This window comes from Lathyrus oleraceus, chromosome 6, assembly GCF_024323335.1.
Source record: "Lathyrus oleraceus cultivar Zhongwan6 chromosome 6, CAAS_Psat_ZW6_1.0, whole genome shotgun sequence".
NCBI lineage: Eukaryota > Viridiplantae > Streptophyta > Magnoliopsida > Fabales > Fabaceae > Lathyrus > Lathyrus oleraceus.
This window is the reverse complement of record NC_066584.1, coordinates 205,861,409-205,886,095: the sequence shown is the minus strand read 5'-3', so window position 1 is coordinate 205,886,095 and position 24,687 is coordinate 205,861,409. Positions and strand designations below refer to the sequence as shown.

Here is a 24,687-nt window from a genome sequence, read left to right as displayed (position 1 = left end):
AAGTCCTCTCTTTATGGTCTTCTACCTACGAACCGGTAGTTGTAAGTCCTCTCTTTGTGGTCTTCTACCTACTAACCGGTAGATGTGAATCCTCTTTTCTCCCCGTTGTGGAGTCAACCCTTGTGCTCATCCTAGTCGATGACGGTTACTTTTTCGTGGTTTTCTACCTACTAACCGGTAGATGTAATCCCCTCTTGTGGTTATCATTATCCAGTTTCGATATTGATATTCCTTTCACCTTTCGGATATTTGCTCCGAGTAAGCAATTTTATCCCCAGCGGGTCCTCTTTCATTCGCCATTTGCTGGTAATGTTTGCGGTTTCCCTTTTTGATTGGTCATCTTTGCATACCTAGTCCTGGTATCCCGATGCCTTTCTCTGTCGGTTGATTTATCCATTTAACAACCTACAAGCCGGTTATGGATAATCTTCCATGCGAGTGTATTATCTACGTTTTGACGGCTATAGATGATATATCTCATGCACTCTTTGGTTGAGCCTTTTGTTTGTTTCCCCAACTGAGTAAGATTCGTATTCCTTGTGGAATCGAATGTCCGTCCTCTAACAAGTTTGCTTTCGCTCTCTTCAGGATGATGAGTGTTTTGGAACACAAACCAATTCACGCTTTGGTTGGCCACCTGTTTTATGCCTACAACCCGGTATCCTTGGTGTTCCTTCCTGTCTGCTCTCTGTCGTGACCTTGATCCCCAGTGAGCTACCTCTCCGTTGGTTTCGATAAATGTCGAGTTTTTCCTAGTTGTCCGTTGACATCTAGTTGTATCTTCCCCACAGGTCATCCGTTGATGTCTGTTTACCTCTCCGTTGGTTTCGGTAAACGTTGAGTTTTTCCCAATCGTCCGTTGACGTTTGGTTGTGATTAACTTTTCCCCAGCAGCTTCTCCTTCTCCGTTGGTGTCGATAAACGTCGAGCTTCTCCCGTTCGTCCGTTGACGTCTGGTCGAGTCTTCCCATTAATCCGTTGATGTCTGGTCACCTCTCCGTTGGTGTCGATAAACGTCGAGCTTCTCCCGTTCGTCCGTTGACGTCTGATCGAGTCTTCCCATTCATCTGTTGATGTCTGGTCACCTCTCCGTTGGTTTTGGTAAACGTCGAGTTTTTCCTAGTTGTCCGTTGACTTCTAGATGAATTTTCCCTCGCAGTCATCCGTTGATGTCTGTTACCTCTCCGTTGGTTTCGATAAACGTTGAGTTTTTCCTATGCGTCCGTTGACGTTTAGTTGGTATTATCCCCCACAGGTCATCCGTTGATGTCTGTTCTCCTTCTCCGTTGGTGTCGATAAACGTCGAGCTTCTCCTTCTCCATTGGTGTCGATAAACGTCGAGCTTCTCCCGTTCGTCCGTTGACGTCTGGTCGAGTCTTCCCATTCATCCGTTGATGTCTGGTCACCTCTCCGTTGGTCTTGGTAAACGTCGAGTTTTCCTGGTCGTCCCCAGTAGAGTTACCTCTCCGTTGGTTTTGGTAAACGTCGAGTTTTTCCTAGTTGTCCGTTGACATCTAGATGTATTTTCCCCAGTCATCCGTTGATGTCTGTTACCTCTCCGTTGGTTTCGGTAAACGTAGAGTTTTTCCCATGTCGTCCATTGACGTATGGTTGTATCTCTTTCCCAGTCATTCATTAATGTCTGGTTACCTCTCCGTTGGTTTCGATAAACGTTGAGTTTTTCCTAGTCGTCCGTTGGCGTCTAGTTGTTGATTTCTATCCCCATTCATCGTCTTGCGATGTCTGGATGTGACTGTACCTTTGAAAAAAAAAACCAAAATCCCCAGTAATAAATATCAGATCCCAGTGGAAGCGCCCATTGGTGAACTTTCCTTTCTTGGACCCCCGCAGTGTGCAAATTTCTACGGTTCTTTGGTATTCAATCCCTGTTTACCCTGAAAGTCTGACAGCCGTTGCTCTCATCCGTTCGGATTACCAGTTGATTGAATAGGGGCAGCTGTAGCACCTCAAATTTGCACCTCCCATTTTGTATATTCATTTTCATTTTAGGTCATTAACATTAACATTGTCCACTTCATAGCATTGCATTGTCCATTGCCCAAGTGCAAGTCATCAGTCAAGACTGATCAGGAGATCCAGTTGTGCAAGCAAGCAAGTGCAATTCCAATTGAAGAAAAGCCCTAGGGTTGGTTCATTGAGTTCATATGACCTAGGGATCATTTTGAAGTGATTTGGCCAAAGATTGGAGGCTCAGAGATCATCAGTCAAGATGCAATTCATCTGAAACCCTAGGAAGTCAACCAAAGTCAATTGTGCATTCAATCATGGATTTGAAGGTGGGAGATGGTTAGAGAGGCCTCATTCATGTCCATACAAGTCTCATTTGACATTTCAAACATCAACAATGAAGAATTTGAGGTCAGATGAAAAGTTTCCAAAAATAGTAAGTGACCTGTAATTTGAAATTGCCAAATATGGAAAGGTCTTCTCCTCAAGTTTACATCATCAAGCAAGCTTCAAGTGAAATTTTGTCCAACATGAAAGTTGAAGATCTTGTTCTCACCTTTCCAAAAAGTCCACGAACATGAATTTATCATGTATGGTTGGAAAGTTATGGATCAATCATTGCCAAGATAATTTGAACTTCAAACTTGCATAACTTTTGAACCAAAAGACCAAATGATATGGTTCTTTTTGCAACATTCTTATTTTGACATGAGCTATCCAAAACATACATCAAAAACCATGCATTTCCATTACAAAATTTTGGCATTTTTCATTTGAATTTCATTTGAATTTGGAGGGAAAATTACAATTTGAATTTGGTGCATTATTTCCACTTAATTTCACTTGCATTTGCCTCCAAATGACATTTCAAGGTGAATTAACACTGAAATCGTGTACTGTTACATCCTTTTCATGCACATGAGGGTGAATTTCCAATTTGCCAAAACACTTGCATTTCACTTAATCTAATTGCATTTGGTTAATTGTGATTAGGAGCATCATTAGCAGCACATATATATAGCCTAATCATAACAGAAAATGCATTAACATTCATTTTGGTTCAGATTTAGATCTATTTGCTTCTTCTTCACAATTTGATTCTCTCAATTTTTCTGCAAATTTCTCCAAAAACCTTGCATTATTCTTGGTTGAATCATCATCCACAAGTGTAATTGAAGACTTTGGAAGCAAGAATTCATCATTTTCGTGCTGGTTTTGGAACTGTTGCAACCTTGCATCATCAATGGCAATTGAAGATTCAAGCTAAATCGTGCAAGCTGAACCTCCAATTCTTCATCCATTCACTTATCCAAGAGCAAAGAAGCATCTGTTTGGACCTTGCAAGGCTTGAAGGTCACGATTCCACTTCTGCATTTCAATTAAGGTCAGGATTCGAGTCTCAAGATTCTTGAAATTAGGATATGCATGTGGTAGATCTTTGAACATAGGTCACACTGAGCTTTGCATCGTGGATTTTCATTAGGAAATGAGTGAGTTAGGTTGAATTTAAGTTTGATGTATGAAACTTATTCTGCTCGATCCGTTCATGTTAGTGAGAATTAGGACGAATTGAGTTTAGATTGTTGATGTACGTGCAAAGACGAGTGCAATGGTATGCTGTTTGTGAATTTCTGTGCAAAAATGTTCTTGAGCCTATGAATTCGTATGAACATTGCATGAATGTTAGGTTTTCAATTCCAGAAGCGTGTTTGATCTGTTTTAGCCTTGCCTGCATGCGTTTCAGTGTTTCTTGCCATGTATTGGTTGCATGTTATCCAGCGTGTCATTTTAATTGGTCCAGCGCGCTTGCCATGTCCACGTAGGTTTTAATGAAACGCTGTGTTTCATTGTTGAGGCGCCACATTCAAAAATGCACATACTTTGATTCCAGCTGAGGGACTTTTCACATGAGCCTTTGCATTTTTAGTTCATTTTATGTCATCCATGTTCATCCTAGTTCTTCATATTTTTTTATTTTTTCCAATCATTCAAAAATTCATAAGTCCATGAATAATTGTCCAAATGAGATGAGATTTTTTGCATGATGTTCCTCATGATGCCTATATTTTTTGATGATTTTTACAGAAATTGTGCACGCATGGATTTTAATTTTGGCTAGGGATTGTTTACATGTATGATTTCTTGACATGCCTTTCCATTTTGATTGTGAAATGATGGATTTTAATGCAATGATTGTGAAATTTGCATGCTTAAAATAGACATCCTAATGGACATTTTGGTATAGAGTTTGCATTTTTGTCATTTCTGGTTGTGGAGATATGATCTGGTTAATGTAGGTGTGACAATGTGTGTCACACCTTTGCTTGCTTGACTTGTTGATTTTCATTACCATGCCAAATAAATGCCAATTGATATGATTTTTTGCATGATGCTACTTCTGGATGTTAGGATTGCTTGTGAATTTTTATGGAATTTTTGGATTCAATTTGGATTTGTTTGAGATTTTTCCTTCTGGCTTGTCATTTGTGGACTTTTGGATAGTCATGAACTTAGATGATTTGTGAAATGCTTGATGTTGATCATATGAACCTGAAATTTTGCACATGGATTCTAGACACTTTGAAGTTTATTGTGGATTTGGTTTGAGACATTTATCATGTGTGGATTCTGTTTTAGGCTTGTGCTAAGTTGATGTATGAAATTGTGCCTCATTTGAGCCTATTTTGGTTATCTTGACTTGATGAATTTAATTGCCTTGCCTAAACTTGTCCAAATGCCTTGAAATTTGGTGTGTTGATCATGTGATGTGTGCTGTTTAGCCATGATTTTTCTTGAGATTTATTGAATCACTTTTGAGTTGATGTGGATTGGTTCATTCTGTTTGCTTCTATGAGCTTTCAACTTGCATGCTTTGCCTTAGTGGCTTTGTGAAATGAAATTGGTTGATGCTATTGACATGGGACCATTTGGATGGTGTTCTTAATTGATTAAGCTTGATTCTTGCCAATTTTCATGTTCTGTTTTGAATTATTTCTCCCTCTTTGACCCTAGGCCTTGTCCTAGTGGTTTGCTTCTCATGTTTGAGCTTGGTTTGCAGGTTAAGAAGCATATGGCTATGAGGGAATTGATTCACATTGCTTGAGTTGACTATTTGGTTTATCTTGACTAATGTTGATTTGTTTTGTAGGTGGCTTTTAGCTCATTTGAGTTGAGCTTGTGCATTGTGCAATGTTGCCTTGCTTGTTTTCTTGTATACTATGTCTGTTGACTTTTGGATTGTCTGTTTGACTTTTTGAGTTGTATACTGATTGTGCTGGATTGTTTTCAGGTACCTTAGTAGCTATAGTTCCTCTGTGAACTTGCTTTTGCTTTGCTTGGTTGCATAAGCATTGAGGTATAACTTCTCTGACTTCATGTAGTCTAGAAGACCTGTCCTGTTACTTGGGCAGGCACCTGTCTGAAGTCCTCCTTAAGAGGCAATGCTTGTGTTTGTTTATCTTTGTGCCAAGCAGGAAAAGACCTTTGATAAGGCAATTGGCAGATCAAAGAGATGTGTAGTCCATCTCCTGCTAGTCAGTGTGTCATCCCTTTGCTCACATTACATGTTGATGCATTGTGGATATTAACCCAAGATCTATGTTGAGTCAGTCATAAGTGTAGAAGGGTTCCAACTTTCTGAACCCACACTTTCATCTGTCTAAAAGCTCTCCCAGGTCAGGGATAAGAGCTGTGAGGCACACCCCTCACTTCCCATTTCATCTGCTTCACCCTAACTCTCAATGTTAGGGTTAAGAGCTAACATCACCCGATTCCAGTTGGCTTGTGTTTCACAGCCTAACCTTTGTGTGAGCCCACTTTGTTTGTATATAGTGTGTGCTATTTGTGTGATTGTTTGCTTTGCTTATGCTGCTTAGGTTTAGCTTGCTCCCTGTGCAAGTTAGCTAGAAACCTTGACCTAGGACCATGGTGAATTTGCATGATAACTATTAGGCTCAAGTTAGTCTCCCTTCTAGTATGTCATTTCCCAGTCTCTGGTTAGGCTAGTTCTTTCCCTGCGTAGGGGAACTACATCGCCCTGATCCTCATACCAGATGAGGTACGTAGGCAGGAGATGAGCTGATCTCTCCGGGCGCCCTTTTGTTTTGTTTGTGGGAGTTGTTTCTCCTTTTCTGGTTGGAGTCCGATGTAAGTCCAGCGATTGGCATTCGGTTTCCAGTTTCTTTGTTGGAGTCTGACATAAGTCCAGCGATTGGCAGTTGGTTTCCTGTGTGCGTTTGTTGGTTCGGAGTCTGATGTAAGTCCAGCGATTGGCATTCGGTTTCCATGTTTGCCTGTTTGTGTGGAGTCTGACGTAAGTCCAGCGATTGGCAGTCGGTTTCCTGTGTGGTTTTGTTTGGCGTGCGTTAGCCGAGCTACGAGTGCTCTAATTCTTCTTTAGTCCGAGAAGATACGTATGCATAGGATGCGACATCCTAGCGAGCACGTTTTCCCTAGTCCGAACTACGTCGACTCTGATGTCTGTGCCTGACAGACTACGTAGGCCCAGGATGCGATATCCTGCCGAGTTAGTTTCTTTTGTTTTCTGTGTCTCTTTTCAACCAGTGTTTGATGTTTGTTTGAGCAGTTTTTAGCAACCTTTATCCTTCCTTTTGTGCGTGGATCCCGTCGAGTACGACGGATGCGTAGGGGTGCTAATACCTTCCCTTCGCATAACCGACTCCCGATCCCATTCTCTTTGGTCGCGAGACCATGTCTTTTCCAGGTTTACTTCGAGCGTTTCCTTTCCCTCTTTTGGGATAAATAACGCACGGTGGCGGCTCTGTTGTTTCGTTTTCCCGCCGGTTTTTCGCGTAATGTGACACTCAGTACCAAGGTTAATGACTTCCAACTCTTCCTGATGAGGTTGAATGACCCTTTCCTCGTGTTTCAATAGTTTGGCCAATTCTTTAGGGAGTTCACAATCTTCCTCACTCTCCTCTTCGGCTTGGTAAATGGGATTATCGAAGTCGTACTGAGCCATAACAGAACTGCTTTTAATGGAATCCGCAAGATCAATTCTGCACGAACGATGTTTCATGCTTTATTTTAGAAAAGAGTTCAAGGAAGTCACAAAAAAAAACATTGCCATTTTTATTATTTTGAAAATGAAAGTAATAAAAACAGAAAGACAGTGAACACAAATTTGATTGCAAAACGTCCTTTATTGATGATAATCATTGAAAATTTAAAACATGATGTGGCCCTACAATGAACCACTACGCCTTGGGCAGAGCGTAGGGCTTTCATGCAAAATGAAAAACAGAAGAAAATTACTCTGTCTGAAGAGTAACTTGGACTATTTCTTCAGCAGTCCAGTTGTTGATCTTCTCCCCTGGAGCACACGGGCGCACCTAATTATCCATATCACAATCACTGTCACCATCTTCATTGTCTATTGCAAAGACATCCCCGTGATTCATCAATCCAGCACTAGCGAAAGTACACGGCCCTTTCCGATTCTGGACACCCTGCTCTGATGATTGAAAAGGCTGATAACCAATGCCAAACATGTCTTCTTTTACGGGCACATCAATCACCTTGCCCCAGCCTTCCGCGCTACCTGAATGAATGACCTCCAGAGCTTGTTTATAGGACGCAATCGAGGTGCCTGGTTTCTTCTGTTCAACAAAAGCCACCTTCTCAATACTGATAGTCTCAAAAGCTTGACATAGAGTTTCATGAATTTCGCCATCCATCTCCACATATTTGAAGGAGGATAAATGGCTCACAAAGATGTCCTCTTCGCCACACACGGTCACAACTTAACCATCCCACACATATTTTAGCTTTTGGTGGAGAGTCGAAGAAACTGCTCCGGCTCCATGTATCCAGGGACGCCCCAACAGACAACTATATGCTGGTTGAATATCCATCACATAGAAGACAATATTAAACACTTCCGGGCCGATCTTCACAGGCAACGTGACTTCACCAAAAACCGATCGCTTGGATCCATCAAAAGCACGAACAACAAGATCACTTGGTGTGAGAACAACCCCTTCGACATCAAGCTTACTCAGGGCTTTTTTGGGCAGCACATTCAAAGAAGTACCAGTATCAACCAAAACATGCGATAAAATGGCGCCTTTGCATTCCATCGTGATATGTAGAGCTCTACTGTGATTGCGACCCTCAGGTGTCAAGTCTAAATCCGTGAATCCCAAACCATGTCTCGTGTTAACATTTGCAATAACACCTTTAAGCTGGTTAACAGAAATCTCTTGAGGCACATAAGCCATATTCAACATTTTCAACAGGGCGTTACGATGTGCCTCGGAACACACCAACAGAGAGAGAATAGAGATTTTTGACGGTGTTTGGTTCAACTGATCCACGATCTTGTAATCACTCTTTTTGATAATTCTCATAAATTCCTCCACGTCCTTCTCAAAAGAACCCTCGGGCACTTCCTTTCGCACTGGTTCTTCTTCAACTACAACTTGTTTTCCTTTTGTTCTAGCAAGAGCCTCAACATTGTTATCCTTCGGAACCTGTGGTGCAAACAAACGACCACTTCTCGTAAATCCTCCGGGTCCTCCCACATTACCCACAGCCGAACCAACTGTTACTGGAGTCTTATTTGACGAACCAATCGTCACTGGAGTATGATTTACTAATCTGGTCTGATTCTCTGGTCTTCTATTTCTGCAAAAAGCATTGTCATATTGCCACGGAATTGCTCTACTATTCTCAAAAAGTCTTCTACTAGAAGCAGCAATGGTGGTAGGAGTTCTGATAGTTACTGGAGCATTAATAATCACGGGAACACCAACAGTCACCGGAGCAGATATGGTCACGGGCGCAACTACGGTCACAAGAGTACCAATAGTCACAGGCATACTAATAGTTCTTGGAGCACGTACATGACCTTCTGACGGTGTAAAGTAAATGGTAACAGTCAATACCTCTTCACGGTCTTTCACTACTCGATCAAACTGTAAACAACCTTCATCCATCAATTCCTGGATACCTTCTTTCAATTTCACACAACCGTTTTCATGATTACGACAATCTGAACAATTCTTGTCACATCCTGGGAATACTCCCCCTCTAAGCAGACGTTCCTTCACTACAAACAACGAAGTCTGAATGTCATTAATATTGACTACCAAGTTCAAATTTTCCCCATCTTCCACACCATTTTTTCTGAGCCCTCCATGCCGAGGCATATGATTATTCACCACATTCGGAGTAGGAGCAAAGTTAATCGTCTTGGCATCAATCAAATCTTGAACTTTATGGTGAAAAGCCCGACAATTCTCGATGTGGTGCCCTGGCGCACCAGAATGAAAATCACAACGGACATTAGCATCATAACCAGCGGGAATCCTTGTTAATGGAGCCATAGTACGAAGTTCAGCAAACTTTAACCTGAGCAGTTCAGGGAGTAATTCAGCATAAGTCATTGGCAACGGATCAAAATGACGATCTGGCATTCTTTGTCTTGGTTGGAATTGGCGTTGCTGTTGTTGTTGTGGTTGTCCTCTTTGTTGTTGTTGAGGTTGAGTTGCTGGAATAGTCACAGCAACAACTTGACGGTATTGTTGTCCTCTGTTTCCATTTCTCTGATTATGTATAGCATTTGTCTCACCCTCTCTCCTTCTGGGCGCCCCTGAAAATGGTTTCTTAGCACTTGAAGAACTTGAAGAACCAGGGTCTTGGATTTTTCCCGCTTTGATAAGACTTTCAGTTCTTTCTCCGCAAATCACAACGTCCAAAAAACTACCAAATGGGCAACTTCCCATACGATCCATGAATACACCTTGCAGGGTTCCAATGAACATATCAGTCAATTCTCTCTCCAACATCGGAGGTTGTACTCTCGCAGCTAGTTCACGCCACCTCTGGGCGTATTCCTTGAAACTCTCACCGGTCTTTTGAAACAAGCTCTGCAACTGGGTTCTGCTCGGAGCCATGTCCATGTTATGCTTGTACTGCCTCATAAAAGCTTCACCTAACTCTCTCCAGCTTCTGACAAATTCTTTCTTCAAGTCCATGTACCAATCCAAAGAGGCTCCAGACAAGCTGTCTTGGAAAAAGTACATCCACATTTTTTTCATCATCAGTATAAGCGGATATCTTCCGGTAGTAAGCTTGCACATGAGTTCGGGGACAAGAAGTGCCATTGTACTTGTCGAAAGATGGCGCTTTGAACTTGTACGGGATCCTCAACCCATCAACTAAAGCCATGTTAGTAATATCAAAGCCCAAAGAATTCTGGCACTCCATGGCGCGAATCTTTTCAGCAAGGGCGTCAACCTTTCTATCTCTCTCTTCCTCCTTTCCAAATTCATCATCATCACTGAGAATAGTGAACATATCTTCTTGCTTGTCAACCAAATGAGAAGGATGGTGAACTGGAGCACGTGCCGCTCGAGCATTAGCAGCCTCTGTAATGATGGGTTGTCCATTGATTCTAATACCATGCAATTCGTCACCAGTAGCATAGTTATTGACAGGGCTGGTAGCAGCAGCGGTGTCATTGACAGGGGTTCCTTCTAGCGGATTCTGACCGACAGGGGGAATCACATTTTCTTGTCTCTGGACCAAGGCTCGGAGTTCCTCTTGCCCTTGCACTACCCCTTGCATCATACTCATGAACTGGGCCATGTTGGTCCTCATCTCTGCTAGCTCTGCTTGAAATTGATCCATGATCTTCTGTTGATTCTGCCTTGTTGCGTAACAGTGTGGACGATACTCAGCAATCCTGCCTGAAATGGGAACAAGAATGAGAAATCCTCCTCAAGAACACCTGTAATGATGCAAGAATGATATGCGTATCATGCGTATGCTATGTTTTATCATTTCTCAGGTATTCAAGAGTCTCGTCCACCTTTGAAAAGTGGCAACCTGCACCCGTAAGCGGAACATAAACAACAAAGAAGCAACATACACTGGACGGCAAGCAAAAGTGAAATATCAATAATCTCATCCATAGACATAAGAAATAAGGTTCATACAAACATGGTTCAAGAAAAGATTTAGTTCATCAGTGTAGAACAAGGAATCCCATCCAACAATCCTGGAGGTGATTCTCAAAATAACAACAAGACAAACTAGGGAAGTCGTCCTTCAGGAATGAGAGTCTTCAAATACTGGCACTAATCCATCAATCGGTCACACACTGAACACTCAGGTAGAGGGGTGAGCTTCTCTTTCAGTTGCACCCTGAGTTCAACAACTTCCTCTCGGAAATGAGATGCACGGATGTCACTTCCTCTGAGCTGGCTCTCTACTGCATGCCTCAGATCTACCTCTTTCTTCAATTGAGTATCTTTGTCCTTAAGCTGTCTTTCCAAGTCTCGTATCTTCTTTTTGTAATTGGTTTCCGTGTTTTGTAATCTCAAGCGTTCATGGTGTTCCTCATCCAACATTGTTTCTATCTCATCATAGGACCTCTTTTTGTTTCTTGATCTACTAGAACTTTCACCTTGCACTCCTTTGAGTTTATGAGCTAAATTCAGCCTATCAGCTTTTGCTTTGTAAAACTCCATTCGGATCTCTTGTTCATTTTCTTTCAACTGGCGATTCTCCATTAAGGCTTGTTTGTAATACTCAGCAGACACACTCTCAGAAAGGATCAAAGGCGGTTGCTCCTGTAATGGTTCCATCCGGTCATATGGTAGCAACAAAGTCCCAACTCTTTCCTTGACCCACTCAGTGTAAGCAGGCATAGCAATTGCAAACTGCCTCCCTAAAACAGATCCATCTTTTATACCAATATTCTCCCAAGCTTTTCCCACTTGCTCCAATCTTGCTGGATCGCTCCATTTCTCAAAGTACACATTTTCAGCTATCTCGACATCTTGCGACCTTTCATTCATGACAAAACCCAATTGACGGAGAGAAAGAACCGGGTTGTAGTTGATGCAACCCCTAGCTCCTATGAGTGGAACATTGCGAAACTCTCCACAACTCATAATGACGTTGTGCACATTAATCCTATAAGCTTGCCACTTGATATCATAAGATGTGAGCGACATGATCCTCTGAGTCCGTTTGTGAGTATTCTGAGTATCCACAAACGGTCCATTGGTTGGTAGAAAAGACAAGAACCACTTGAGTAGCAACGGGAGACAACACCTGATAGCTCCACACTTACCATGCCTGCTGTGTATCGCATAATAGGTGTCAGCTAACAAGGTAGGCACCGAGTTTCCTCCAATGAAAATAGTGATTGCTGCCAGGTCCACGAAACTAGGCATACTAGGGAACATAATAACTCCATAAATCATGACAGCCAACTGAGCGTTGAAAGCTACCCAATTTCCTTTCTCCGCTTCTTCCTTAGCCATCCTTACCAAGAACTTCAAGGATAAGCCCACAACATCACCGCTTGGTTTCCAATTATCTCTCACTTCCTTGATGCTCAAGTAAAGAGCCTTAGCGACAACTTTGAAATCCACCTCCTTTGGCACATCCAGGAAAGGTACTCGATTTTTGATTCGGACATTCATAAGGATGGAATACTCTTCAAGAGTGGGAGCTAGCTGGTAGTCCTGAAAAGTAAAGCAACGAAGCTCTGGATCATAGAACTGTAAGAGAGTCTGCAGAGGTACCGGATCAACCACCATCTTCAACAATGCCAAGATATCCCCATACTGATCATCAAAAACTTTCTGATTACGGTCGGTCACGAGATTACCCAATTCTTCCAAAGATGTCAACGGCTCACGGTAAAAGCTGTAGGTGAAAGTCTTCCTCTTCAACTCTGGAATGGAAGCCGTCTCTCGGTGTGAACAGACTCCTGAATAAACCTGAAAAATGATATGCATATGCGGGTTAACTTTTTTTTCTTTTTTATGCATTATTTTTTTGAAAATAAACATGCTATGATGCAAAATGATGAAACAATGGCTGGTTGGCTGTGTATCACAAGGCACGAGATCAGAACTTCAGCATGAATTCGGAACCGGGAACCATGGAACACAGTCATCAACTTAGAACCCATACTTCAGTACCAACGGTCACCAACAAGAACCAAACAAAAGTCACCAACAGGACACGGTCACCAACAGAACAAGTCACCATCAGAACAAGTCACCATCAGTACCTGTAAATGATTCATTCCTGCCCCACTCACGGGTGTAATCTAGGCCAGGGTAAGGTCAAGAGAAATGCATGATAAACAATCCTTTCAAGAATATCATCATATGCACACCAGGTGTATGCAACGAGAATACCCCATCAGAATCTGAATTGCTCGTGATACCATGTTCCGCTAAGTGGCGCCATACCACCCGCTTCCCATGAACCACTATATTCCTAGGTGTCCTAAAGTTCACTCATAGCCTGTGTATTGGGCCTTTTACCTCTTGTGACTCCCACCCAACAGCGAAACAGATACACAGCCAGCACAGTATGCATGAAACAGTAAAGCGCACATAGGATGCAATGCAAGCAGATAAGTATGCAAAGCAATAAATAAATAACACACAATAGACAATAAACAAACAAACGCTAGGAAAGGCCCACTAGGGAAAATAAATCCCCAGCAGAGTCGCCAGCTGTCACTCCCTGGATTTCCCGAATCCAAGTACAAACGCGAAAAGGAGTGGCGCGGAAAAAGAGTAGAGTCGCCAGCTATGTACTTTTATCCCAAGAGGAGGGAAGGGTAGTACTGCATAACCAAGAGGGAACGGATAAAACAAAGTCTCGAACCAAAGAAAACTGAGTAAGGGGGCCGGTTACGTGAAGGGAAGGTTATCGCACCCCTTCACGTCCGTGGTACTCCATAGGATCCACGCTTGCTATTTATGTCTAAAGTGTGTGTATAAAAAGTCCTATATGCGATGCGAAAGAGAGAAAATCAAAGTAGGGAAAGGAAAGAGTTATTGCTCGCACAGGCCCTACCCTGCTGCATACGTATCTCAAGAAGGATTGAGAATTAGAGCACCGTAGCTCGGCTAACCTATTTTTGTTTGTTTTGTGTTTTTTAGATGAACGACGTTACTACGCAATCTACCGGATGCTCGACCTTTGGAGACTTACTCACCTGTAGTAGAAGGAGTTAACGTGTTCTTAAGAAAAGAAAATCAAAGAGTTTGTTTGTGTTTTAGGAATGCTCATGCAAAAAGGAAGTCCTAGACGAAGGAACCGTGCTACCTAAAATGACATGCAAATGAGAGACTATACGAAGCCTAGCAGTCCTATGGGGAGACGATCACACCACACAAAAACATATAGCGTAAAGTAAACGCACCAACAAGGGGGGCTCAAACATACATGGGTAGGGCTTTAGTCAAGAGGGGTCATATCAACCTCGATAAACAAGCCATGGAACGGTAATCAAATGGGCTCTTAACCACTGACATTGAACGTCAGGGTGAACAGATCAAAAGGGTAATAAGGATAAGACCTCATAGCTCTTAACCCTGGACAGGGTGAGCTCATGACAAAGATGGAACCCTCTCCACTGACTGACCGGACAAAAGATCTTGGGATTTTGTTCTGAAACATCGACACGTAGTGCGAGCATAAAGAACGACACACTGAATAACAGGGGATTGACTACTAATCCCTTTTATCCGTCAATTGCCTCTTCATGGAGGTCTTTGATTCAAAGGGGTTAGAATTTAATTTGAATGTTATCTTCTAGGGTTCGTGTGTAATTCACTTTGGTTTAGATGTTATGAAAGGAATTGAGAAGAGTGAGTGTTAGATTTATGATCAGGACATTGAAATGAGGAGTTTGGTACTTGGATTTGGTAGTTTAGACACTGCCGCCACCGGTGGCAAATTCCGGCGTGGTGGAGGGGAGCTTTTCATATGAGGAGGGAAATTTTGTTTGAACATGAATGCTTTGAACATGTGAGGCACATGCGTATGATCACATGCCTTAGTCCCCTTGCATTTGGGTTGACTTTCCACCCCAGGCCCATTTTCTTTCTATTCGTGCCCATGCCATGGCTGCACCCCCTTCTAGTTCAGACTTTTGAAGCTTTGGGCTTGTTGCTGAAAGCCCATTCAAATTTGCTCTTTGTACCTCTTCCAGGCCCATACGCCCCTAGTCTTGTTTCCTTGTAGTTTTAATTTCATTTACTTTTATATATTTTACCAATTCTTTATTTGTTTTTTTACATGATAATTGTTTTGCAAATTTTCACATGAAATAAGTTTGTGAAATTATGCTTGTTTTGTTTAGATATTAATTAGGATTTTAACTAGAATTTGATTGGACTTTTGATTGAATTGATTAAATTTTAATTATTTGTTCATTAGAATTTAGTTAGATTTTAGTGGAATTTGTAATTTGATTTGATTTAGAAATTAATCCACATCCATGTATATTGACTGTTTTATCCCTAGGTCTTAGAAAAGCCATGGAATTTCATGCTCCCTTTTTTATTAGGGTTTTGATTTAGATTAATTGATCATTTTAATCAGTTTGTTTTTCATGTGATATTTGATGTTTTATTATTAATTTGATCCAAATCTTTGTATGATCCCTTAGCTTAGGATTTGTGAACCATTTAATTAATTGATTGATCTTTAGATAGCTTGTGTATAATTAACCATTAATTCGACCCCTTTGATTAAGTTGATCAAAAGAAATTCTGATTAACTAAAGCCTTTGATTGTGTATAATCCCTCAGTCTATTCAAGTGATCAAAAGTCCTTTAATCACTTGGTAAGACTAGTTCCTGTAATGCTATGGATCTCAAAGCCTCAAGTTCATACTTTTAGTCTAGGCATCCCAGACAAATCAAGTAGTGGACTACTATGAAAGGCACATCAAAGGTGTTTCTTCAAAGGCTTTTCTATCAAGATTCAAACTGTATGGAATGATCCTTAAGAAATAGAGAAAGAATGAGAGTGGAGAATCCCATTAACTCATTCTGAATATTTGGGGTACGAGACGAATGACCCAGTTTCTCATCGTATTCACCTCTATTCATAGACTTTAGCACAATTAGAATAAAATGATTGTCATGTCTTCCTTCACAAAACAACAGTGTAATAATCAAAAGCCTCTATCAGCAACTTGTCAATCATGATTCAAGTTGTATGCCATGAGCCTTAATTAACAAAGAATAATGAGAGTGGAGAATTACTATCCTTGTCTGGGGTATCCTTGGATATGGGACGAATGACTCAGTTGCTCAAGATATTCGCCTTTGTTCATAGACTTTAGTGAAATTAGAATAAAATGATTCACAAAGTCTTCATCATCACAAGGAGCAGCAATGATTCTTCTTTAGCAACCTGAATGTTATTATGAGAATCACATGCCATGAGCCTTAAGTAGTAAAGAAGGAATGAGAGTGGATAATTCTATTAACTCATTGTGAATATCCTTGGATACGAGACGAATGACGCAATTTCTCATTGTATTCACCTTTACTCATAGACTTTAGTATGGTTCACGTACAATGACTACCATGTCTTCTCCATCTTTCATTATCATTTATCATTTTCTCTTTCCTCTTCAATCTCTTGCTGTCTTTGTTCGTAGTCAGCCGAACTATGGAGCTTTGAATTTCTCATTATACAGTAAGAATACGTAGGCATGAGGATTTGGATTCTCCATGAGTTACCTTATTTATTAATTATTCATCAATCAATACCATCCTTTTGAAGTCAAATATATTAACCCTTTTGGATTCCATGCATATCCTTTTAGGACGATTTAATTAGAGTCCACTTTGTGAACCAAGAGATGTTTGCCTTGATGTCAAACACCTAATTCCTTTGTTTTGGTTATTCCAATACAGTGATACCATGCCTTAGGCCCCTCACTTGTTGGTTTATGCCTGTTTACTCTTTGGTTCAGAGTTTATTCCTTTAGGGATTCAATATACCATTCTTTTTGGTTTCAAATTTCTTGTTCCCCTACAGTGATATATTGTTCCTTGTACCAAACATCATTTTCCTTTGGGTCTCATTCATACCCATTTAGGACGAGTTAATCAGAGTCTACCTTGTGAGCGAAGAACTGTTTGGCTTATTGTCAGACAATTAATTCTCTTTGTTTTGGTTATTCGAATATAGTGATACCATGCCTTAGGCCCCTCACTTATTGGTTTATGTCTGTTTACTCTTTGGCTCAAAGTTAATTTGCCTTTATGGATTCCAGTGTTACCATTGTCTTTTGGTGTAAGTTATGCTTCTCATCACTTCCAATTTATCTTTCCTTCGTTTTTGTAGTTCCATGAACTACGGAGCTCTTACTTTCTTATTGCACGGTGAGAATTCATAGGCACGAGGATGCAAATCCTTGGAGAGCACATTCATAATTATTCTTTCTTCTGCCTTAGGACTCCACTCATATCTTTCATGATCCATCAGTTATCTTCAATCATTACCATTCATCCTATTGACATACTGCCTTTCTTTGAAACCAAATACAATTTTCTTTGGAATTCCATATATACCCTTTTAGGAAAATTGTCCATCTTTGTACCTAGAGATGTTTGTCTTGATGCCAAATACTTAATTCCCTTGTTTTTGGCCCAACCATATATAGTGGTTACATGCCTTAGGCTCCTCACATATTGGTTCATGCCACCTTTACTCTTAGGTTGCAAATACCATTTCCCTTTAAGGAATCCAATACACCGTTACCTTTGGTTCCAAATTATACTACTTATACCACTTTTACTAAATCCTGCAATTCTTTCTACCTTGATTATATTTCTCTATCCTTCCATTCATTTCCATAATTCACTAATCACTACATTCATTCAATACCTACTATATTCATTCACTTCATGTGATATACCTCTCCCTTTGATCCAAATACATTATTTCTTTAAGCTTCATCCAATGTCTACCTTTGGACCGAGAGTCGTTTTCCTTGATGCCAAACACTTAATTCCTTTGTTTTTAGCCATACCATATAGTGCTTACATGCCTCGGGCTCCCAACCTATTGGTTAATATGAGTTTTACTCTCTAGTTCAAATTTCATCCCTTCATGGGTTCAAACCATATTATCCTTTGATTCAAACCATATTTGTTATCACTCTTATTTTCATTTCCCACCATTAGTTCTATGATCTACGGAGCTCTGAGTTCCTTATTATACTATAAGGATACATAAGCATGAGGGCCCTAATCCTATCCGAGCACTTTATCTATTCTTTTTCTTTTCCCTTTATCCTTTCACAAGTAAACTTTAGATAGCACCCATTCGAGGTTAGAACAATCAAAATGTTTCTCGTTGAGTACAACAGGTGTGATGGGTGTTAATAGCTTCCCCTTGCATAACCGACTTCCTTACCGATTCTCTCTTTCCCCCAGGTTTTATCGATGTTTTCCCTTTCCTTCGGGAATAAATAAAGTTTGATGATGACTCTTTTGTATGTTTGAACATGCGATATGTTCGGGTGTATTTCCGCTAGCTTCAGCTGGAGACTCTACTAGGGAATATTCTACTACCTGGGATACTTTCTAGTCGCTAAAAGGAGTCGAGCCTAGCTTTGGTTGTCCTCTTCGTTTTCTTTAGGTGTTTATCTTTACACTTCACTTTATCTTTATATTATTTATAACTTTCTTTATTGCTTTGCATTCGTATGCTCTATCATTCTGGATATCTATATATGTTATTGCTGGGTTAGGGTGATGTTACATGAGAAAAGCTCTACACCCGAGCTGAGTATACATACAGGATCGACTAGTGGATAGTCGTGTGCACCTGCGTTTCACACGTTGGGTTGTCACGAGAACCACACCCATACTAGATTCACTTGGAAGTACTTTTGTCCTGTGAGAATTCGCTATGGCAGGGTATTTTTATTTCGAGTCGATGACTTCGGGTGACCTCTTAGGGACTACCTTTGAAGACTAGAACCTAGCTGTGAGAAGGATATGTTTTTTTTTGTAGGAAACCATAGACTCTAAATTCCCTATTTCTCATTCTACGTCAAACCTTTGAACTTGCAACAAGCATATATAAAAATCATCCAAAATATGCTAGAACTTTAAATCTATGTTAAGGCATATCATTCCATCATACATTGTCATTACATCATAATAAAATCATTTTTTGCATATACATTTCCAGGAATCCAAGAGCCCAGTTTGTTAATTGAGTACTCGAGACAAAGTATGACTTTTGACAGAAGAGGCATTCACTGTTACAAGCTTTTGGAACCGCAATTGAAGGTTTTGAAAGGACTAGGGGTACGTATGATTCTTGAAAAAAAAGAGGAGTTCAATAAAGCTTATGGAAATCTCCTAGGAATTCTCAATACTGAAGTCAACACCATAAATGTGCACACTCTTATGCAATTTTATGACCCTCCACTAAGATGTTTCACCTTTCAAGAGTATCAGTTAGCACCTACTATGGAAGAATACTCTTATATTTTGGGGATTAGGATTAAGAATCGGGTTCCTTTTGTATGCACTAAAGAGCTCCCAAAATCTCATATTATTGTTGAAGCCATCCATCTGGAGAAGAAGGTAGTGGAGCTTAAACTCAAGCTTAAGCGTGGAATTCATACTACTTTTGCCGATGTTGGAAGATGGATGGCTTTCAATGCTATTCTAGCTTTACTCATATATGGGATTGTATTGTTCCCTAATATTGAAGACTTCATGGATCTGGCAGTTATCCATATATTTCTAACCAAGAATCTTGTTCCTACTTTTCTTGCTAATACTTACTACTCTATCCACGTGAGGACTCAAAAGAAGAAAGGAACCGTCATATGTTGTATTCCTTTGCTGTATAAATGGTTTATTTTGCATCTACCCAACAAAGGTCCTTTCATTTAGAATAAAGTCAATCTGAGTGGTCTCAGAGGATCATATGTCCTTGAATGCTGAAGATATTTCCTAGTACTCTAGAAGCTACGATAATGTCAAACTCATCCTCAACTATGGTGATTTCCCTAACGTACCCCTTATCGGTACAAAAGGTGGAATCAACTACAATCATAGATTGGAACTACGTCAGTTGGGATACCCAATGGTGGACAAACCTGAGTCCAAGCATGTGGAAGATTTTGTCTTATACGAATGGGTCGACAATCCAGAGTTACTCAAGAAAATTATCAAGGCTTGGAGAGAGATATGTCCTCAAGGAACAACTGAAATGGGTAAGAAGAACTGTATAGCCAAGAAAGCTTACACTCGATGGGTTAAGGATATGGTTAAAGAGATTTTGTTGTCGTTTCCATCAGAGCCATCTATGAGCATCAAGCCTTCCAAACTCAATGTTAATCCTATCTCTTAACTTGACAAGCTTAAGGAGATTATCAAGGCATTATAGAAAGAGAATATGGATCTACGATCTAACCTTGGTAAGATTACATTGGAGAAGGAGAATATGAGGCACAATTTGAATCAAAAGAGGGATAAGGCACTTCAAGCGGACAACGAGGTTCAAGATGACTTGTACAAGAGAAGTAAGGTAGGTGAAGCATTGAAAGGAACTTATGCTAGTCTATCTTCCAAGAAAAATTAATTGGCAGAAACTCAATATCAAGCTAGCAAACTAGAAATCAACTACAAGGATCAAATCAAGAAACTTCAAGACCAATTGGAGGTTTGCAAGAAGGGGTTGAAAGATGAACGAATCTGTGTCAAGCAGCTAGAAGTTACTCTTTCTCAGCGCCAGAGTGAACTGGACTAGAGGTTTGGGGGTTGAAGGGTCAAGCACATAAAGATTTGGAGAATACTAATCTGCTTAAGCAAGAGACTGGTTATTGGGAGAGGCACAATGGTCACCTTTAAAGGCTCCTGGATCAGAAGGATACATTTCTGCGAGATCTCCTGGATGGACCTGATCATACTCTATTGCACAACCTTCTCAAGGATGCACAATATTACAGGGAAAATCATACACACCTGACCCAATTTACTGAACATGTTATGGAAGACCTTCTAGAATTGTTGAAGGAAGCCTTTATTGTAATGTTTCCACTAATGTTCCACGGGTTGTATTCCATTTCATCTATGTTTGTAGGATGGTGTTTGATAGACATAAACTTGAGCTTACTTTATCCCGTTGGACAAATTTTTGATTTGTACTTGTACTCCTTTTCTAGATATTGAATATAAATATATTCTTTTCTATTTGCTTCATCTACTGTCTTTGTCTTTATGCTTTATGATTACTCGTGATAATAAACAAAACTCAAGGATTCCCTGGAATCTTTTCTTACAATAATATGAAAAAAAGAAAAAAAATATATACATGTTAAATTCTTTTTTTCATACATTCATGCATCCGCACATTCACTTGCTTTTGCCTTACAGAAAACAAAATGCTTACCTTATCATCTTTCCACAACAATTACGATGACTTGTCATAGATATTATACTAGAGCTAACAAATCCAGACTCATGGGCAACTAAGAATTTGATAATGCTGTTGTCAAGGAAACTTTGGCCCAATTCCAGGATAAAATGGACCTTTTCCAAGGAAACATGAAAACCATCATGGAGTACCTTCAGGAACATAAGGATACTGTGATACGGTGAACTGACTTTGTGTTTTTTCTTTGAAAAGCAATGTTGCGGATAACAAGAGTCGCCACCAACTTTTCTTTTATCCAATAAGGAAAGGCGGAAAAGAACACGAAAGACCTTGATTAGATTTTGAGTCCGGGAGGTACATTATACAAAGGGAAGGTGTTAGCACCCTTTGTATCCATGGTTATCCATGGGCTCTTAATTGCTTAACTCACTTATGTTTTCCTTGTTTGAGAAAGTGTTTGAGAAATGTGGTGTGTTTAGAAAATATTTTGAAAGGAGAGTTTAACTTTGTAATGATTCTTGCACGAATGTATACAAAGTGTTTATCTCGTTTGATTTTGAAAGATGTTTAGAAAAAATATAACTCGGCGATGATTGTGGTGCGAATGTATACCAAGTGGTGATTTTCTAAAAGATGTTTTGAAAAGTGTGAGGTGTGAAAAGTATTTAAAGTTGTGAGCAAGCATTTAAGTGTTATACCTAACCAAGGTCTTTATAGGTATTTCCTATCCTTAGGAGGGTAAAACTGTCCTTACTATTGAGAAGTAAGTAGTCTTATCCTTTGGATGTAAAGGGACATCGTGGGGTCGTCGATTGGTCATTGAAGGCAACATTTGTAAGGATACCTTAGCATTCGAAGGGACGATCATCATTTAATCGTAGGCTACAACGAAGGGTCATCGAGGGACAAAGTCATATATTCGAAGGCAACGTTCGAGGGACAAGGTCATATATTCGAAGGTAACGTTCGAGGGACTATAATTTATCTTGTAGGGACATTGACCTTTTGATCGAAGGGATTATGACTTATCTGTTTAGGGATGATGATCATTTAATCGAAAGGGTCTTTGCTAAGGGTATCCCCATATTCGCGGGACATGACCGTAATATCGTAAGGTAACAAAAAGAGGGTTACTCTTGAGGTGCAAGTGTGGAAATGATATATTATCTTGAATTAATTTATCTAAGTTCGATTATTTATCTTTCCATGCAATCCTATTACCATACACCTATATTCACAGTATGGAAAAATTAAAGTGCGGAAAATAAGACTATGCTATTACATGGCTTCGGGATGGGGGGTACATAATATAAAAGGGGATATAAAATATCTAAATCTTAATTAACGAGTACAAAATTAAAAGGGCATACAAAATAATAAAACCTAATTAAACTAAAAAGAAAGAAATTAAAAAAATCCTAATTAAATCTATTACATAGAAAGTTCATGACAAATGAAAGAAATAAACTAAATTTAAGAATGAATTAAGAATATTTTTAGTCTATAATAATAGAAACTTTTTTTTTATGAATTTATGGAAAAACTTAGACTAAATCGATAGAAATTTTAAAAAAAAAAGAAAAAAAATATAATTAGATTTTTATTATTCAAAATAGCCCATTTTAATTAATTAAGTGATATATGAAAATTTAATTAATAAACTAGATTAAATTATATCCTAGTTTAAATAACTAATATAATATATTAATTAGAAAATTAATTAATGGGTTTTATTTTAATAATAAAAAAATAGTGGTGAATTAATTATAGTGGAAAAGGAGTAAACATAGTAAAAACTGTGAGGGGGGAGCTACCAACGAGTCATGTTGATCCATTCGTTATTTATTCGCCTTCATTAAAATATATATTAATTCTACATGGATTTTTCCATTTTGACACAACACCACCATGCATGTTACAACTTTCTCTCTTACGGCAAGCTACTTTATTTTTTCTCATGCTGTTTCTTTCATGTGAATATAACAAACCTGTAACTTCATCTTATATCAAACCACACACATAAAATAAGATCATATGTAATCATCATGCAATAATAAAAATAGCCATGCACAAATGAAGGAGCTTATATTATTTTACTCATGTATTAGTTCTCTTTACTGCAAGTGATAATGATAAAACAAACCTTACACATACATGTTAAAGACAACCAAGGGTTTATATTATCACCATTATATCATCATCATTATTATTATGTAATAACAGCATGTGAAATAAACATAATCATGCTAGAAACAACACTCATATAATAATAATTAAATGACAGATATAATTCTTTAATCATGCAAACAAAATTTCTCCAACATGCTATGACATATCAAGAACAGATGCATACTTGAATAAAGCAATATCAACATCCACCAAACTATGAATACATCATCTCAATATATATATTAAACCAATATTATTCATGCATGAATTAAGGAGTATTGCAAGGTAATCATGCTGGATGCAAATTCCATAATGAACACTTACTAGGGATTTGATTCTTCTAGCTTTCTCACTGTATGTGTGTTGTTCTTATTCAGGCTATGAGTGCTTTATGGTTGCTTCTCTTTTCCCTCCCCGTGAATCTTCTTGCTTCTGCCTTGCCTTATGTATCTTCTTCTCCTGTATCTCTCCTCTTTTCGTCTTTTTTTCTCTAGCTGCAGCCATATGAAGTATTTATAATGGTGTGGATTAGGGTTTAACCTTGCTAAATATTTGGATCCATTCCTATACTTTAGGATCTCACCATATAATTTAGGAGAGTTAGCTCTAACATTTTGCACAATTTAAATTTAAATTTTTGTTATTAAATTAGAGCCAAAACTATTCTTATAAAACAAAATCATCATATGATAAATAATACTATGATTATTTATATATTTTTGGTTTGGATTTGGTCTTAAATATCTATTATTATAAATAAATATTTATACAAATATTATTATAAATAATGAATAATTTAAATGACTTTTAACAAATAAAAATTAATTTAAATTTTAGTTACATAATTGAATTAAAATTTAAACCTATTTCTATTTTTACTTTCATCATTTAAAAAAAATCAAAATTATTCTTACTTATATCAACCAAAATTATTTTATAATTTATGGGCTTTTAAAAAAATGTTACTCTTATAAATAAATTTTATTAAGTAAAAAACGTGAATTACTAAATAAATACTATTTATAAATAATGAATAAATGGAACATGAGTCACTAAATTATTATAATTTAATGAGCTTTAACAAATAAAATTAATTTAAAATTTTAATTATACAATTAAAATGCAAATCTATTTTTATTTTTATATATAAAATTTATTTATATCATACAGATAACCAAAATCATTATTATTTTTTATATCTGTATCACATAATAAATAAATTAAAATTTATAATTTATATGAGAATGTATGCTAATGAATGAATGCAAATGTGAAATGAATGCGATGCATGAATCAATTTATCATAAAAATGAACAGGCAAATTTTGGGGTATGACAGCTGCCC

The 24,687-nt window shown here is 38.7% G+C and overlaps 1 protein-coding gene across 1 annotated transcript; it reads left to right on the top strand.

Moving 5' to 3' along the window:
- Positions 1-19,016: 19,016 nt before the first annotated feature.
- LOC127094797 (uncharacterized) lies at positions 19,017-20,148 on the top strand. The gene is made up of 2 exons (XM_051033575.1): positions 19,017-19,639; positions 19,761-20,148. Exons 1-2 carry the CDS (start codon positions 19,017-19,019, stop codon positions 20,146-20,148), a joined length of 1,011 nt encoding a protein of 336 aa, XP_050889532.1.
- Positions 20,149-24,687: the final 4,539 nt, after the last annotated feature.